Source organism: Ictalurus punctatus, chromosome 21 (genome assembly GCF_001660625.3).
Source record: "Ictalurus punctatus breed USDA103 chromosome 21, Coco_2.0, whole genome shotgun sequence".
NCBI lineage: Eukaryota > Metazoa > Chordata > Actinopteri > Siluriformes > Ictaluridae > Ictalurus > Ictalurus punctatus.
The window spans coordinates 14,239,803-14,260,130 of record NC_030436.2 but is presented as its reverse complement, the minus strand read 5'-3'; the positions used below and the strand labels follow the sequence as shown (position 1 = coordinate 14,260,130).

The window sequence follows — 20,328 nt, the reverse complement described above, 5'->3', positions numbered from 1 at the left end:
TACATGCACCATCACTGTATATGTTTCAGGCATATAAGTCAGACATTTTAAATAATTTTTTATGTAAAACATTAATAAGAAATGTAATCTTTAACTTACATTAATAGGGCGGCAACTACCAATAATTTTTGATAATTAATTAATCTGTCGATTATTTCGATTAATTGGATTTAAAGGCCACTTTTTAATTTCTGTATTTTTTCGGGGAAAAAACAAAACAAAACAAAACAAACAAACAATGTTTTTTCACATTCTGCCTGATGATGTCCTTCAAACATTGTGCAAATTGAAGGCTATGAAAAAGGTATTAAATATATATGTGGGCTATGCTATACATGTGTAAGGGATTTAAAAAAAAAAATTATTATATTTTGAAAACAAAATAATTGACCACAAGCTTTAATGCAGAAGTGAAATCACTATATTAAATGCAAAAAAAACAAAAAACAAAAACAAAAGCACACACAGTGTTAACTGGTAAGATGATGAATGTTCTGCAGTAACACACATTCACTCATCTGAAAACAGTAACATGTTACTTTATTCTGTAAATGTATGACATCTTACATTTATATACAATTACGTGTTATAACCCCATTACAGTTACTGCTCTCATTGAAACACATTTACTTGTTTTTCTAAATGTATTTCATCAAAATGAATATTTTATTCAGAGTTATTGCACTTCCTTTCGATTGCGTGCTGTTTGACGTGCATGCGTGGACTCGCGCTCATTCAGTGAAGTTTAACGGAGACTCACTCGCTTGTCAGGACGAGCCGTTATGTAAAATGGAAATAAAAGGTAAAAATGTCATGTCTGCGCTGAACAAAAACGCGTCTGGAACACATTAAACATCACACGCTTCTGTCACGACGAGCCACGTTAATACACTTACGAGTTTGTTTGAAGTGTGTAACATAAAACATTCTCATGTTTTGGACGACCTGGATTGTGCACTTTTCCTGCAGGGGCTCAGTCTGTGACCTCCGCTGTTTCTCAGATGTGTTTAATTCATAGAAATGCATTTTTCACCATTGTGAAGTGACAGCACTGATGGGGGGTTATCCGCAGAGACGTCACAGACCCGACTAATCCATAATGAAACTCATTGATTATTTTAATTATCAAGTATTATTGATTTTATCGAATAGTTGTTGCAGCCTAGACATTAATAAAAAGAATTCACAGACATAAAACATTTGGTCACTGCAGTAGTTTCAAATGAAATCCTGGAAGGAGGAGGAAATAAAATTAAAAAAAAAAAAAAAAAAAAGGGAAATGCCTCTCTTGCCTGTTTGTTTTTTTCCTACCAATGTGTGTGGTTTATGTCCATCTGTTCCACATTGAAATTTTACTTTGAACAGATATTGTCCTAAAACGGAAACGTCCTCAGTTCTCCTGGTGTACAAATCAGTTTTAACCTCATTGCACGCAGCCGTATATTGAACAATCACGGTTCCTTTATTGTATTTTAATTTAAGTGTTACAGGTGTCTGAACACTCAAACTAGCCACAAACAGAAAACCTACAAGACTGGTTTGATCATGTGAAAAACCTTCCTTGTATTTTCATTTCACTTTCTGTAAATTGTGAAATTACTGGTATTACTGGTTTTATTCTTAAAAGTTACTGCCATTGACTACATAAAATGAAAGAAGGCAAAAAGCAATTGTGACCAAATCCATGTGGACGTTACACATCAGCCTAACGGTATGGACGTTATTCAGATTTTTTTGCCCAAGTTAGTTCTTCAGTGGCACAGGTTTGCTTTCTAATCTTCACCCACAACATCCTCTGACCAAAATGGGGACCTCTCATTTTTCCACAGGAGCAGTAATGAATTGACACGGAGAACTATTCGACTACATTCCTGCTTTCAGTGTGTGTTTATAAATGGCAAGCAGCGTAAACAATAAACATCCTCGAGCCAACCTTTAGGTTTGAAGGTGGGTTTCAAGACTGTTTTGCCCCCCCCCCGAGATTCCTTTCCTCCTTTAGATTCAATTTTGTTCAAGTCAACCATAATTCTGAAACATCCCACGTCATGAAAATATATCACATCCATCACACACACTTCTCATCATATCCTTGACAGCCTCAGACTAACCTTACACCCACTAATCTGGCCCCAACCATCAGAATGCTGAAGGCTGCAATCTAACTGGCTCCATGAACTTCCGTGCACTAGTTTCCAGCAGAAAAACAAACTTTTGAACACAACAAAACAATGAAATTTTTGAAGAAATATAGTCACTGAACTGAAGGGAAAAAAAATTCTCAGAATCCTGTTAAGTTATTAAAGCATTTTTCAGAAGCAGACAGCAGTGTGTAAATGTGATCAGGGGCCAGGATATTGGAAAAGTGGTTGGTCATATGCCCTGAAAGTCAAAGTGCCCCTCTCTATGAAAGCTGGCAGGTCCTGATCACGCTTACTGACAAAACATGTCAGACTCTCTAGCTAAGCTACAGGTCTGGAATGTGAGCCTATACAGAAGATAACATGCTATAGATTGTATGGAACACTCACTGATATCCGTGGAAGGGAAGAGCGGAATAGACGGAAGACGTCTTTGTATTCGCAAATAAATGGTTGTTGGTTGTGTTGCATTAGCCATACCCCTTAATTAAATAATTTGTGAGGTTAAACATTCAGAGGTCTTGTGGAGGCCATGCCTATATGGGTCAGGGCTGTTTTGGCAGCCCAAGGGGGACCGAGACAATATTAGACAGGTGGTGTATACATACACTATATGGCCATGATTTCTGACCATCAAACCCATATGTGCTTGTTGAACATCCCATTACAGATTTAGCCCCTCTTTGCTGTTATAATAACTGCCACTATTATGAGAAGTAATAGAAATTAACACTAGATTTTGGGGCATGGCTGTGGGGATTTGAGCTCACTCAGCAACAAGAGCATTAGTGAGGTCAAACACTGACATTGAGTGAGGAGGTCTGGAGTGCAGTCAGAGACTCAGTTCATCCCACAAGTGTTCAGTGAGGTTGAGGACAGGGCTCTGTGCAGGACACACTTCCAACTACAACCTTGGCAAAATATGTCTTCATGGACTTCGATTCATTCACAGGGGCAATGTCAGGTTGCAACAGGAGGGGCCCTCTTAGTTCCAGTAAAGGGAAATTGTAATGCTACAGCATACAAAGACATCTACACAATTGTGTGCTTCGAATTTTGTGGTATGTTGGCCTTACCCAAAATGTGACAAGTGTGATGGGCCACCAAATTCCTCTGCCAATTTGCAGATTTTATCTCAAAACTGGCTGTTTCTCTAGACAAAACATTGATTGTTGGGTTTTTTTAATATTCATTTTGATAACCCAAAAGACTATCTGAGAACAGTGGTTGTGTCCATTCTAGATTCAGTAGGGGTTAATCAAAGTGTGATAGGAACTACTCATAATGGTGGTCACACTCTTACAGACTAAATATAGAAAATGTGGTAACACTCCGTCAGTCTGAAGTTGTCTCAGACCATTATCTCATCTCGTTTAAATTGCGCATTGATCATATTTGCTCCTCGCCTCGCTACTGCGTAATACATTCACGCAATAAACTTGCAGAGACGTCAGTTATATTTGGATCACCGTCTGATCCCAAAGAACTTGATCAGGTGTACCTTAAAAAACAGACCACGAGACAATTAGAACGTAAATGGCATCAAACCAAATTGGTAGTATTTCAAACAGCATGGAAGGAGAGTCTACTGAACTACAGACAATCTCTTAGTGATGCAAGAAAAGTCTCTCTCGCCACTTTAATAAAAGAAAACAAAAACAAATCATAGATTTCTATTCAACATGGTAACAAAATTAACCAATAATTAAACCACCACAGAAACGGCACACTTATTACATATCAGCGATGATTTCATGAATTTTTTCATTGGTAAAGTTGAAAATGTTAGATGTGAAATTCAGGCTATTAAATTAAAACCCAGACGGTTTTATAACTAACTAACCCCATAGATGATAATATAGCAATATCAGATCAATGTTTAGAATGTTTTACTCCCCTTAGAGCAGTGGTTTTCAATATATATACACAAATATATATATATATATATATATATATATATATATATATATATATATATATATATATATATACACAAATATATATATATACACAAATATATATATATATATATATATATATATATATATATATATATATATATATATATATATATACACACAAATATATATATATATATATATATATATATATATATATATATATATATATATATATATATATATATATATATATATATATATATATATATATATATACACACAAATATATATATATATATATATATATATATATATATATATATATATATATATATATATATATATATATATATATATGCATTACTATACATTTTATTTGTAACAATACATTAAAATCACATTTGCTACACCTAACTTTCTAATTGCTAAACAGACAAAACATCAACGTAAAAAAGGGGGGGGGGATATATTCAGAAGTCTGTATTTTAAATGTGTTTTAAAGACATCTTGTAAAAGGGGGGGTCTCGGTCAAATGTTAATGCCATTTAGGGGGCCTTGCCCTGAAAAGTTTGGGAACCCCTGCCTTAGAGAGACCGGATCATCAACTTCTAAGGGATCTAGTATACCTACATGTTTCTATAAACACATTTTTTTAAACACTTCTAAAAAATAATCAATTCTTCCCTTAGCACAGGTTATGTACCTAAAATCACTTAAAGTAGAAGTTATAAATCCCCTGATTTAAAAAAAAAAAAAAAAAAAACCCACCACCACTAACCTTGACCCTTGTCAGCTTTCCAGCTATAGGCCAATATCAAATCCGCTTTATCTCCAAGATTTTAGAAAGGGTTGTAGCACCGCAGCTATGCTCGTACTTACATAGGAACATCATTCATGAAATGTATCAGACAGGATTTAGGCCTCATCATAACACAGAGACAACGCTGGTTAAAGTGGTAAAGGACTTACTACTGGCCTCTGATCAGGGTTGTGTCTCCTCGCTTGTGTTACAATGACCTTAGAGCAGCTTTTGATACTATAGATCATATTATTCTCCTTGATAGACTAGAAAATGTTACTGGCATTAAGGGAACGGCCCTCTCCTGGCTCAGGTCTTATTTGACCGATCGCCATCAATTCGTAGATGTAAATGGTGACTTCTCCATGCATACCGAGGTAAAGTTTGGGGTTCCACAAGGTTCTGTTTTAGGCCCACTGCTTTTTACTCTATATGCTACCTCTAGGTCAAATTATTCATAAAGTTGGAATTAACCTCCACTGTTATGTTTATGATACACAGCTGTATGTTTCAGCAAAGCCAGACAACACAGAGCGGCTTAATAAAGTTGAGGAATGTGTAAAAGACATTAGATGGCGGATACTTATTAACTTCCTTTAACTTAATTCTGACAAGACAGAAGTACTTGTACTAGGTCCATGTGTAGCCAGAAGTAAGCTTTCTGATTACACAGTAACTCTGGATGGTCTTTCCATTTCATCATGTGCAGTAGTAAAAGACCTTGGTGTGATTATTGACTCCAGTCTTTCATTTGACGCTCATGTAGATAATATTTCTGAGATGAAAGAAGGCTATCCTAATATTAGTAGATAAAATTTTTAAAAAATTGTCATTACATGATGCAGAAATATTAGTTCATGCTTTCGTCACTGCTAGACTAGATTATTTCAATGCCTTACTGTCTGGATGTTCCAGTAGGAGCATAAACAATCTCGTTAGTCCATAATGCAGCTGCAAGAGTCCTTACAAGAACCAGACAGAACAACATCACATCACCCCTATCTTATCCACACTGCACTGGCTCCCAGTAAAATTTCGCATTGATTATAAAATACTATTATTGATTTATAAAGCACTGAATGGTCTCATGCCAGAGTACCTGAGCGAACTTTTGGTCTTCTATGATCCGCCATGCCTACTTAGATTAAAAGGTGCAGGCTATTTGTTGGTACTTCGAATAGTGAAGGCTAAAGCAGGGGGAAGAGCTTTCTCTTACAAAGCCCCACAGTAATGGAACAGTCTTCCTATTAATGTTCGGGACTCAGACACAGACACAGTCTCAGTGTTTAAGTCTAGGCTTAAAACGTATTTGTTTACTCAAGCTTAACATGAATAGACCTTCTTTTACGCAAAGTACACAGTCTTGGACATTACGGGATAGTAAGTATACCTAACAATCTCTCCCTCTTTTTACCTCCCTCTCTCCTTCTGTCGAGCAACACATGATATTATGGAGATGCCAGAAATCCTGACCCTTTCTGCTCTCCAGACCTGCCTGATCCATCCTGAAGCCCCACCTCTGGATGGAGCACTCATCAACTGGATGCTACATTCAGTCACTGAGGATGACCCCAAGCAGTGCAGCCAGGAGCTTGCCGAGGTTGGTGCCGCTTGAAGTACCATGGACTGCAATTCCACATGGACATTCTCGCTGTGGTTGCTGGGACTACGGTTGCTGCTATGGCCTTAGGACTGCAATTTCCACATACAATTTTGCATTCAAGTCTCCTTTAGTGAACAGTGGACTAGTTCAACAAAACAGACTTCAAATAAAAACCATAATGAACTTTTCTTTACTTTCACACTATCTGTTGTTACCCAGATGAGGATGGGTTCCCTTCTGAGTCTGGTTCCTCTCAAGGTTTCTTCCTCAAATCATTTTGGGGAGTTTTTCCTCGCCCCCCTCACCACTGGCTTGCTCATTACGGATAAATTCACACACTTAAAATCTGTATCCCGTGTTTATATATTTCTGTAAATCTGCTTTGAATCAATGTCCATTGTTAAAAGCGCTATACAAATAAAATTGAATTGAGGCATTCATTATAAATATAATAAGCCGATGTTAAACACATAGTTTTTAAATAAACCATTTATTATAAATAATAAGGATTTATTATTATTTACAATAATAAAGATGGGCGGGTTCAAATCATTCCAGATTAACATGTTGATTGACTCCTGTGCTGTTTTATTAGGGAGATAATGTGTGCTCTTTTGGCATATTTTTGGTTGATTAATATTACTCGTGTTACCTTTACTGATTTCCATCTCCAGACTGCAGTTAGGAGGCTCCCCGGTTCTCAGAGAGCTCCAAGGCCAAAGTATGTGGCTTTTACTTGATGGTGTTCTTTGATGAAGTGCTACAATCAGGTCTACTATAATCAAGCACTACAATCGGCTCTTCAGTGAAAACAGACTCTCTGCAATCCATCATGGAACAAATTAACACATTTGTAACATCCAGTGCATATAATATTTATTTCTTGGATTTTGCTGCCTTGTCAACATGAGCGAAAGCAGATGAGGCTCAACGAATATACAATCTTTCAGCCTAGAGGAATCACAGACCTAATCACAAACCTGTCTAACAAAAATTCATGCGAAACCTCTATACACGACTTGACAAAATTGACGACCGTGCCATATGTGTGTGTGCAATCACTCGTGCTGGAAAGAAAATAATTTTAAAAGAATATAGGCTGGCTGAGCAGATGCAGACAGCAAGGATTGTCCATCGTGTACAGTAATGAGAGCTGCAGGTACGTCATTTTCAACGCGATGTGTTGCCATGTATCAGATTGACAAGGCATTTCATGGAATAAAAATCAATGAGCAATCTACAGTTTGTAACCTATTTTCTTCTTTGACAAGAGATACAGAAAAATCTGCATTTCTGAAGCTGTATAATATTCTGAACATATAATATTTTTCAGAGTGATGCCAGTTTCAAAAAACTTTAACATGCCCATGCTATAAATCACTGACACAAGTGCAACCTTGGGGAGCTAACTAAAAACCGTCGACCGCAATACTATATCATAAGTACGACCATATTAATAATCAATGTTTCACCAGATGATTTCAGGCAGAAGGATCAGCATGAATCTGAATTATATCTGACCAGCCCCTTTGTCAGAGAATAACCATGCACACTAGCAGTTACTTCCACAAGATAAAGTCAAACATAGATGGGTACATTTGTCACGTTTCTGGTCTGACAGGGCTTGAGAAAATTTTAAAACAGGTAAAGATCAAAAGAGTCTTTCATTATATAAATGAGGAAATAGCAAGGTGCTCCAAACAAGATCGCTCTCCAATTCAGAGTTTTTCTGACTGTCCTCATTCTGCAAAAGTTGTGGTTATACAGGAAGTAACAGGCTGAGGGGGGTAGGTCGGGGCATGCAACAAATGTGTGTTACAATACTGAAAGTGCATGTGTGCATGCAACGTAATGTATATGTACCAATGCATTATGAAAACAGTACAGCCACCGGAGGTTCAGCTGCAGATAAAGAGGGAATCCACTCAATGAACATGACAAACGTAGATAAGACACATTATTGCTGACTGACTCCACCACAGACGCTCCACCCATAGGCTTCTTTTGTACTCTTTTTTCCAGTCATATGCTTCAGGATCTTGAAGATTGCACTCTGACCGACTTTCTGCAATTTCAGTGTCAGTCTACAATGGGAAAACACACTTTTATTTGTTGTAACAAACTTAGATCACAACAGTCACCAGATTGACAAAAAATACATGCATTCTTGAAGTTAAAAAAGTTCTTAGAAAGGCTTGTTGGAAACAATGAGCAGTGAGAATGCTGGTTATTGGATGGGCGACAGGAAAATGTCTGTGGTTGATTGTTTGCAAATTCAGAGAAATGGCTTCTTCTGCGAAAGCATGAGGCCACACTCTTACTGCATGCTTTATGAAAACATACAATTGTTTTGCTATTTATTCATGTTTATCCAACCAAAGATAAAGCCAATATTTCCCCTCCACAAATAAAATGAATATTTTGCAAAGGGCACATAAAAACAACAACCAGTAGGCTTCCGAGATCATTGTGTGATATGCAATCATATTATTATGTCCCTTAATTATATGACATCGGTGGGGGTGGAAGGGGCGGCCAAAAATGTGTTACACGGGTCAACTACATCTTACCTCAAAACAAAAGAAACAAAAAACACCTGAACGTGGTTACAAATCATCTGTAGCTGCTAGTCACAAAAAATTAGCATTTACACAGTTTAGAATTAATTATAAAAAATATTATTATAGTACAGTGGATATAAAAAGTCTACACACCTGTTAAAATGGCAAGATTTTGTGATGTAAAAAAATTAAACCAAAACAAATCATGTCAGAACCTTTCTACCTTTATTGTGAAACTGAAATCTATTAATTAAAGTGAAAAACAATAATCAATTTAGGGGAAAAAATTAAAAATAAAAATAAAAAAAGATGCAAAACCCTAGTTGCATAATTGTGCATCTTGACTTAGCAATATCTTTTGGTATTATGGCCAAAAAGTTCAACTTTTTACCTGCTTTGTAAGCTCTTCTGCGGCCCATGGCTTTTCCAGTTGGATGTTACCAAGATGATGTCTATAGGAACAGCTGTAATTTATTTGGGGGTAATCAGTCACGTTAACTGATGGCACGTGTATACTAATAAGTATTTAAAATTAGTTTAAATGTGACTGGTTGATTCTGAAGACTGCCATTCCCAATTATTAAAGGGTGTGTACACTTATGCAAGGTGGCTATTGGAAGTTTTTTTTTTTTTTTTGCTTTTCTTTTTCTCCCCTAAAACATTTCTGGTAGTTTGTTATGTGATTTTTATTATATGTTGCAATTTCACAGTACAGGCGAAAAAGGTTCTGGCACGATTTAACTTGGTTTCATTTACATCACAAAATCCTGCCATTTTAATCCTGCCAAACCGCCCTAAATTTTCACAGGGGACACTTTTAACGTGTAAAGAAGTAAACAGCACTCCTTATTAAAACTTCTACTGCATGCACAATCTGTTTAACATGCTACGTAGTTAAATGTAACCAAGTTAGCATTAATTTAGACATTTAAATGTAGGCACGTGGCTTCTGGGCACATATTTGTGTTAGACAGATGAAACAGTGGAAATATTACACACAGTAATAGCTTTACTCAGTTAGCTCCATATTTCGGCAGTAGCCGTGCGCTCTGGGGTCAGCGGAAAATTCTAGATGTCAGAACGTGACATGAAAACCGGATTAAAACTGGATCAACCAAACTTTAAGATCAACGTATCATTATTGTAGTTGGACTTTCTAATAATCTGCATGTTTATAATCGCTAAAACTGCTATTTGCTATAATTGTTGTGGATGAAAATGCAAATAAAAGATACGCCACACAGAAAAATCAATATCAATATAAATACGATTAACCATGCAACCCTAGAGCTGTGAGCTGTGTATACCACAAAGCTGATGCTTGACACCTGCTGTCACTGGTTAGTAAGCCGAGAGGTACTGAAAAGGTCATGTCTATGGCTAACTTCCAACATGACAGTTGATTAGAAGGACAAACCAGCTTTAACATTCACCCTGAATGGAAGCGATGTACCAACTACTAAATAATAATTATAATAATAATAATAATAATAATAATAACCACCAAAACCAGCAGGAAGCATAACATGGGTTGCTTTCATAACAGCTGTTACATGCACAGAAAACAAGAGGGGGAAAAAGAAATAAAAGACAATGTGGAGGAAGAATTGTTTGTAGGGACGTGAGCAGAGATGCAGAGACGACTGACCGGAAAACTGGTGCAGTATAAAAAGTAATTAGCTGTTTTCATATGCTGCATGTGACATGCCTTGCAAGTTGTCATTTGACTGCTTGGCACATTTGAAATGAAAAAGAAGCTGGCCACCTAACCGTGATGAGTGATTTATATTTTCCTCCTCAAGCAGCAAACTGTATAGTCAGTGTTTTAGATTCAACAAGCAAATATTTCTGCATGTTCATTGGTCTAAAGCAAAAACTTATGCATATACAGTATAACTCATTTAAAAAGGTATGTTGATGTCACTCCAAAAACTGGGAAGAAACGTAGTTGAGAACAAGGTTGAGGACGCATTTTCTTTGGCTTATACTGGTTGGTTTTACAGGTTGGGAATTACAAGTTGTAAACGGGAGTCATGTAATTATGTAACTTGAACATGTTATGCATGTCTGGCCCACCCCTCACCCACCCCTCACCCACCCCCAATCACAAGTGATACCATCATCAAACAGTCAGTACATTTACATGGACAACAATAATCTGATATTAACCCGATAAAGACAATACTCTGATTAAGAAACCAGCATGTAAACAGCAATTATTGATGACTTTAATCCGACTAATGTCATACTCGAAGTAAACACAAATTGAATTGACGTGGAGTATTCCAATTTTAGTTGCATTATCGAAGTGTATTATAGACACGTACACACCTTATTCACACTATTAACGTCGTGTGGGAGTTTTGACCACATTTCGCGACAGGACACATACACACACAGCAGTGCTCAACCGTTTTACGGCAAACAAAGCACAGCTGCACCCGAAACCGCGTACTTACCTACTATATAGTAGGTGAAATACACATTATTTTCTAAGAGTAAACGGTTAATTCAGAAACCACCATCAGCAAAAATGATTTCTTCTTGAAGGCTGCCCTGTTATCTCTAGCAACAAGCATAACTGGCTCGAATAATAAACAGTACAGTGCTCATCACTGAAAATGAGCATGAAACTGTAGCCCAAGTAGATTTTCTAAATATTTACATTTACCTCTTACAACCTGTAAAAAGTACACACCTGTTGGGTAACTGGACACTTAACTAGTTGATATGGACCAACCATGCGAGCTGATGTAAAACATCAGCCTGTTGACCTCCTGAGGAACAGTTTGGACCCCAGGCAAGGACAAATAAACAAGCATGATCACAAGATCCCACTAGAAACAAGCTCACATCTCAATGCAGCAGCACAACTAAGAGCAGGAACACAGACACCAACACACCATTTTCACCAAGAGTTAGTCATTAAGTGTTTCAGTATCAGGTAGAAAAACCTTTTGCTCACAAATTGTGTGGCATTAATTACGCAATGCCATTAACACCAACATACTCGAAACTAATTCAAGACCATATCTGAACCAGTTAAAGAAAACAGGAATAAGCACTGACTGAATCTACAGGTTCTAAGCGTTATCCAAATCTATCCTGATCTTCAACTTTCCCTCAATTCTTTTCGGACAGTGGTCTTTTAAAAATGTTTGAGTGTATAAATAAAGGACTCCTGTAAAAGTAGGTATGACCTGCAGTGACCAAGTCTGCAGCAATGACAAATCATGAATAACTGTGACAACGTGCCGTTTGTTATTTGTTCATTCACCTCACTCACTTCATTAATAAAATGAAGTGTAGTCAATGTGAAACTACTAAGTTACTAGCGCTGTAATGCTGCGGGGATGTTAGTTAATCACTGTAACTCCAGCGTTATTGTTATGGACCTAACAACTGAATGCACACCAACTTGCAAAGCATCTCTTTGTCTGTAGCATCATCAATGGAGAGTTTGCATATCATGTAATGTAATCTTTCAGAGACAATTCAGACTACCAAATATCTACTAATAATCCAGATAATCATTTTCAACTATGCAAATAAATATCATCATGCTTGTTTTTTTTTGTCTACATTTGTATACTACTTTACTCTTTCAGCAGACAACAATTAACCGTGGAAACGCTTGACTGCTAAAAACTGTCAAATAATCCTTATTTATCCTTAAATAAATAAACCAAGAAACATAAGATAAACTGCAATCCTTTACCTGAATTTCAGTTTTTTTTTAAATCCCATAAAATTAACCCAGATCACATCAAAACTGAACTGTTATTCATGCTGCAACGTGGTCTGAAGACTGAACAGCATCCTCCGCAGCATTGCTTTTGCTATAGATAAATAACACGGACAGACACACAGCTGAACACCAGGCACCACATGGCTGCTTAATCTCCTGCCTAATCAGATTAATAGATCCGAAGATGTACATGGGATGAACTGATGTCAACCTTACCCAAAAAACAAACAAACAAAAAAAAACAACCCTCTGATAATAATGTAAAATTACTTCTTTAATATACACTCAGACTCTTAAAAACAAAATTCTGCAGAAAAAAAAAACACCCCGGAATAAATATAATCTGCATTGCTCTGAATAAGGTGTCGCACTGCACATACCCAAATGTAGTCATTAATCAAGAAGAGAAAGGCATGGGCATACACAAAACCTGTCACTCTGACTCTGCATGCCTGCACCAATGATGTCCATGTTCAACAACTGAAGGTTTTCCTCATGCTCTATGGCGAAGGCTTCAGTTCAGAAGAGCTTTGTTTTTACCTACAGGGCTTTAATTTGCGACGTTAAAACTGCATTCACAAGTTTAATCAAGGCGCTACAAGCACACACACGTTTAGTCTTGCCTGGAAAGAGCAGAAATGTTGCATAAAACGTGAAATCTGTCCTGGATATTTAAAGTAGACTAGGTTACATTTAAACCATGTACCAAAAATATTACTTCTACTCTTTGGTCATAATAAAAATCAGCACCAGTAGATAGGCATCCAGTTAAGCAGCCTCCAGCAAAAACAAACTCACAAACACTTAGCCATAACAAATCCTGAATAGTCCTCGTCAAAGCCGAGGGTTAGAGAGCACTGAAATTTCAATGTGCTGAGGCTCTTATAGTTTATCTGTACACTATATGGCTAATGTACTGTATGTGGACACCTGACCATCACACCCACCTGTGGTTCTTCCCCAAACCGTCGCCACAAAGTTGGAAGCACACAATTGTAAAATATGTCTTTGTATGCAATAGTATTACAATTTCTCTTCACTGGAACTAAGAGGTGGCTTAGTGATATGCACTTTCGGGGTTTCCTCCAGGTTCACCCGTTTCCTCACCCAGTCCAAAGGCATGCATTGTAGGCGGATTGGCATTTCCAAATTGTGCGTAGTTTGTGAATAGAAGTGATTGTGCCCTGTGATGTGTTGAGCCCCATGTACAGGGTGTCACCCGTCTTTGCCCCGAGTTCCATGGGATAGGTTCCAGGCGACTCTGAGACCCTGCATGGAATAAGCGGTATGGAAAAAGCGGTAGGGAAAATGGAGGGATGGATGTAACCAAGAGGCCCAAACCTACTCCATACATGACAATGTCCCTCTGCACAAAGCAAAGTCCAGAATGACATGTTTTGGAGTGGACAAGGTTGGACTGGAAGACCTCCTCTCCAGACCTCACTAATGCTCTTGTAGCTGAATCCACACAGCCACGCTCCAAAAATCTAATGGAAAGCCTTTCCAGAAGAGTGGAGGTGAATATAACAGCAAAGGGGGATGAAATCTTGAATGCGATGTTCAAAAGGCACATGTGGGTGTGATGGTCAGGTGTTCACAACTTTTGGCCATACAGTGCCTCTTAAATGCTGTACTGAATTGATTTACTCTGCAGCTGTAACTTTTTACAAACTTATGTAACTAGTTTAAGTCAAACTTATATAGAATAGATCTCGTTAACACACAGTGTAATCTCAGGTCGAGTGTAATTCACTTTTCTCTCAGTGTATTGATTGAAGACGCACACACTGTAATGGACAGGGGGAAATCTTCCCTCCTCTGCTCGCTGATCATTCATGTTCTCTCCAAGAGGCTCCACTGTCTACATCTCCCCATTACCCATCTAATATTTCTCTCTCTCTCTCTCACACACACACACTCACATGTGACATGCAGCGCTCTTCTGCAGCTAAAAAGGGCCAGGCCAAAAGAAGGAGATGAATGCTGCCTGGTGCCAGACCCGACATCGGAGAGGACACGCTTCAAAACAGAGACACGAAGTGACGCAGGACACTGACATCATCAAAGTCCCTGGAAAAACAACGTTCAGGGAATCCCTTTAGCACCACCTAACATGCCATGCCAACTAAGTTGGTATAACTGTTTGCCTCATCAACTTACAGAGGGGAAATCTCCCCAGTAGCTCAGGTTTTACTCATACCTTTAAAAAAAAAAAAAAAAAAAAAAGAAAAAGGCACTAGAGATCACTTGTCTGCCGACAACACTTCATTCAGAAGCGAGGGAGTGAAAGACGCCTCTGCGCTTCTTCTCACTACGTCTGACGGATAGTGGGAGGAGGCAAGCCACAGGAGAGCAAGTGCTCTGACCTTTGAGACAAACAAATAAAATTATGTTGTCTGCCCTATTGTCTAACCTTTTCTTGCGTAAGAACGCCCAAGAACAGAAGCGGCAGGGTTAGGGTAAACACGCTGTTATTTCACTGTTATTTCACGAGTGAGTGAGAGTAAAGTAGTTCCGCTCCATGAGAAGATAGAGACACTCTCCAAAGCCAAAATACGACAACAAAAGTATGTTTTCTACAGTGTAGTGATTTTTTTTTATTAGCGTTTTAATCACGTAAAGAGAGTCTGTAGGACTATGTAGTAACTGTATACATGGACTGAATAGTCAAGGGGCAGGGCTCTGGTATACACATTTATGTAACTGAATCTGCATGACATTAAAACAAACAAACAAACAAACAAACAAACGTCATTCTGGTGGCTAGAACCTATTACAGCCTCTACGTTCTAAGAAAGATCAAATGAGCAACTGAAGGTTTAAGGAAGGATCAGACAATAATAAATCACCGTCCTTAAACGGATCACTAAGTCTGTCCAAGTCGGATTTCCTTCCTAGGGTTAGTCCAATCAAGGTGAAAAGAAAAAAAAATTATCCAATGAGATGTTAAACTAAGATCTGAAATAATACCAGACCATTATGATCACTTCCTTCCTTTTTTACCCTGTGTTGCTAACCTGGTTTCGATCGAGAGCGAGAGAGCGAGAGGTGTGAGTTTTAGCCGCTTAGCTAGTTGGCTAAGGCTCTTCTCACCTTCAGCGCGTACTTCTCCCCGTTCTTCTTCTGAACGATTTCCAACACCTTCCCATTGATGCCCAAACCCAGGACCTGGTTGGTGACCTTGTAGTCGTCCGTGATGGCGTTTTTCTTTATCTGAAGCGCGGGTTTGGCGTGGAACTGAAGGTGCTGCTGTTGTTGTTGTGGCTGGTTGGGGAATACCAGCTGGTTCTGCGAGTTGGACAACATCGCGCCCGGACACAGGCGAGGAGACCGCGGCTCCTTTTCCCCCTTCTTCGCTTTCACAGCCCTAATTTATCTGGTTTGTTTCCCTAAACTTTAGGAACGGCCACTCAGTGACCTACTCTCACTAAACTTGTATATTATATTAAAAAAAATAAAATAAAGTAAAACTCCACCTTTAAAAAAAACGCCTTAGGCTAGTTTCGATAACTTTGATGCTAGCTCGAATGTGGCTTGTCAGCTAGCCGGCCAGCTAATATCCATTCCGCCAACTCGAGAGTCCGACCGAGGAAAACACTCTGTACAATGTATTTTAATGAGCTAATGGTATAACACTGAACGTTAAAAATACTGACTGACTAACATAAAATACTTAAATTGTTTTCTTTTTTTAATCCTTTTTTTTTTTTAAAAACAAAAAAGAGACGCCAATAGAAAACGCTAGCTAGCCGGCTAGCTCCTCAGCTCACGCTCAGCCCCTCCGTTACTTTGAGCCAGTGTCTCGCGACTCTCCCTCGACACTTTTTTTCGTGACGTCACGCTTCAAGCTGGAATGCTCCGGTTCTTAAAGGAAACGCCACGAGAAATAAGCTAATAAAACATGTGTCTGACTTTCACCAGACTTTACACAACGGACTACTATTTCTTTCATGAATAATAAATAACTTATTATAGAGAAGTGCTTCAATAGTTTAGGAAACGTGATGTTTCTTGATTAGATGTTCGCCATGTGCCACGCTTTTCTTCTTCCATATCACAGTTTTCAAAGTGTATCACCACAATACATTCATTTAGTCATTTTCAGTAGCTCTGGAGCCTATCTCCTATCAGTGAGGTAGGAATACACCCTGTTTGGGACATCAGTCCATTGCAATCCACCATGAATGCACACATAAACATTACAGCATGGGAGTAGCTAAGGGGTGGCCACCCTAGAGTGAAGCATGGCCACCCCTCTGGCCACCCCAATAATAATAATAATAATAATAATAATAATAATAATAATAATAATAACAATAATAATAATCATGCACAGAGTTTGCATGTTCTCCTCGTGCTTCAGGGGTTTCTTCCAGGTACTCCAGGTCCAAAGACATGTGTTGTAGGCTGACCGGCATTTCCAAATTTGTTTGTAGTGTGTGAATGGGTGTGCGATTGTGCCCTGTGATGTGTTGACACCCCCTATGCAGGGTGTCCCTGACCTTGTGCCCCGAGTACCCTGGGATAGGCTCCAAGCTCCCTGCGACCCTGTGTAGCATAAGCGGTGTGGAAAATGGATGGATGGATGGTATTACTACTGGCTTGTAGTGCGTTTAATTGAGATGACATAAAAATGTGAAAAATAATTTTCATGGTTTGCATGTGTGTACACATTGTGATAAGATATTGATGGAAAATATCCAAGCATCACATTTTTTCTCCACAGTGACTGGCCTTAAGGAATTTTGTTCTGTTATTTGTGTTCTTTCCTCCTGATCCAGACAAATGACAAGGTAGTTTTTTTCTGCAGTCAACTAGTTTTAGACTTTTCTAAACACGTCCTCCACACCAATAGAGGTCACTGCAAAGATGACTAGGACTTTCCATGACGTTGAAATATTAACCACCTTCCCACCAAGAATATTGTTGTAGCAATCTGTTCAAACCTACTGACATAACCAGATGTTCTGTGCCTAGTTTCAAGATAGTCTACATACTAGAGATATAGTCTAGTTTAGTACATATAGTAGAAATAAAGAAACAAAAAGTAGTCAAAAATAAAATAGTGAAGTAAACAAATTATTTTTAAAAAAATAACAAATAATAGCAGTGCCACAAAGAAGAAAATAATAACAATGTATTATGTGAAAATATGGCATTAAAAAGTGTGTAAAATATACTACTATTACTACTACTACTACTACTACTACTAATAATAATAATAATAATAATAATAATAATAATAGTAATAATAATAATAATAATAATAAAAAATGTAAAAGTAGTGAAAATTTAAGTAACATGCCAGTAAAGGTAAGGGGGAAAATAATAAAATATAGTTAAATGCTAAAATGTGCTATCAATTTTTTGTTTGTTTGTTTGTTTGTTTTTAAATCAGTGATATATGCATGGAGCCAGAGGAATGGTTTATGGTGAAGGAAAGCAGCTTCAGTTTTGTGACCCATCTGTACTTAATAGTAAATAATTTGACCTTTGGTGAGAGAGCCTCAGTTATTACTACAACTGTGTACAGTATAAGATTTTTTAGATGTGTCTTTAAGCTGGCTCATGATATATAAACCGATTTTTGTTTTTTTGTTTTTGCAGTATACATTTCACCTCACGATGGCGCCATCTGCAAACATAACCTTTTCATATACTCCGCTGCGTTTCAACTACCGTAGTAAGTAAACAGCCATAATGAAACATGTACATGTTACACATACAGTACTGGTTAATTCTTAGGCACATGCAAAGAAATGCTGTAAAGTAAAGAAGGCTATCAAAAATAATGAGGTTAAATATTTCTACTTAAAAGAAAAACACTACAACATGCAGTAAATTAATTAATTAGAAGAAATGAATGAATGAATGAATTGTCCCAGGTACAATTTGTGCAGTTTTATAAGGAAATTAGATGGTAAGTCTCATTGAGCATCTTGCAGAACCAGCCACGGTTCTTCTGGAGACTTTGACTGTCACACTCGCTTATAATTTTATTATATATATATATATATATATATATATATATATATATATATATATATATATATATATATATATATATATATATATATATATATTTCTGCATTTTAGTTCTGAGACATATAGCAATAGTAACATATCTCATGCCAAAATCAATTATGATTGGCTGCAGACTTCTACTAAGGGCTGAAAACACTGTTGTGCTTTGTACTGTTGATTGACTGCACATACATTTCTGCAACACTAGTGTCTTGAATACACTAGTAGACCTACCACAGTCTGTTTGCACACTCTTGATATAACTTTATACAGTCTGTGGTTGCTACAAATGAATGTGGTTGTTACAAATGCTTGACTTCATTTGAGAATTTCTCAGGCTTAAACAGTTAGGATAATATAGGGATTAGATTATGGCTGATGTTAAACTCATAACACATACAGGCAGATGCACTATGGGCTTGAGTCAGGCTTTGTAGTGCACAGATGCTTTACAAGCTAATTTCAGAATTAGTGACACGTATCATTATATTTCTGTATTTATTCACTGATTAACCACTTTATCCTGGGCAGGGTTACAGTGGATCTGGAGCCACTGGACATAGTCACACCTATTCACACCAAGGGATAAATTAGAGACATCATCATTGCTGTGGTACCTGGAGGGTGACCACAGAGACCCGGACAAAGCAGGTGACACTCAACACAGACAGGAACCTGAGCTCAGGATTGAACCTAGGGTTGGACATACAGTCACATTTTTGTTAGGAGGAAAAAATCACACTAAATGTCTCATTACCATAAATGAAATGTCTGTCTTCTTTATTTATGGATACACAAACTTTTGGACTTAACTGTGTTAGTCTTATTATCTCAGTCACGACACCTGGCACAAGTCAGCAATTCAGACTTGCCCTTTGCTATTAGCACCAAGGCTCTAATACAAGTCCAGGTTTGAAACTATAGTTGTGTTTTTGTTCTTGTATTATTATACAACATTGCCAATCTAAACTAATCCTCCGCATTGTTCCCTGGGATAGGCTCCAGTCTCCCCATGACCCTGTGCAGGTTAAACAGTACTGAAAATGGATGGAAAACAGACATCAAATCTTTAGTAGCACTTGATTATCAAGTAGCGCTGGGCTATATGACAAAAATATTACATCACGATACTTGAGGACATTTCGATGATGCACAATGCGCATCACAATATATAATTTAGTTAACAAACTGTCTGCAAAACGGCAGTAAAATAAACAAATAAACCATTAAACCAAGTTCAGTGATTCTATTCTTTAATGCCTACAAAAACAAAGTTTTCAAAAAAAGATTACATCAAATCAACACCATCCTTTCAGTACCATTTAATTTGTAATTATTAAAAGCGTAAAAAATACATCATCATACCAATGATATCTCAGAAAAGTGTATCACATAATCATATCGTAATCACGATATTATATCTATATATCGCCCAGCCCTAATATCAAATCATTTGTTCTTGAAAATGGATCTATGTACTGTACATACATATTTTCCTTTATTTAAGGACCATGTGATGTGCTTCTCATTTTTTAGCTTCTTGCAGGACATGTT

At 37.5% G+C, this 20,328-nt stretch overlaps 1 protein-coding gene and 1 long non-coding RNA gene across 4 annotated transcripts in view; one reads left to right on the top strand and one right to left on the bottom strand.

Moving 5' to 3' along the window:
• The window catches only part of mapkapk2a (MAPK activated protein kinase 2a), a 44,308-nt gene extending 27,752 nt beyond the window's left edge, over nucleotides 1–16,556 (bottom strand). Inside the window, exon 1 of one of the 3 annotated variants that reach the window (XM_017450802.3) lies at nucleotides 15,844–16,556. In XM_017450802.3, the coding sequence (XP_017306291.1) occupies nucleotides 15,844–16,056 (213 nt within the window). In that variant the 5' untranslated portion in view covers nucleotides 16,057–16,556. Of the gene's footprint in view, nucleotides 1–14,672; nucleotides 14,811–15,843 lie in introns of those variants that run through there. The other 2 variants (XM_017450801.3, XM_017450803.3) reach the window with 2 other exon arrangements.
• A 1,545-nt stretch (nucleotides 16,557–18,101) lies between these two features.
• LOC108281100 (uncharacterized) lies at nucleotides 18,102–20,023 on the top strand. The gene is made up of 3 exons (XR_001815889.3): nucleotides 18,102–18,246; nucleotides 18,358–18,433; nucleotides 19,306–20,023. It is a non-coding gene; the product is annotated as an uncharacterized LOC108281100 (long non-coding RNA).
• Nucleotides 20,024–20,328: the final 305 nt, after the last annotated feature.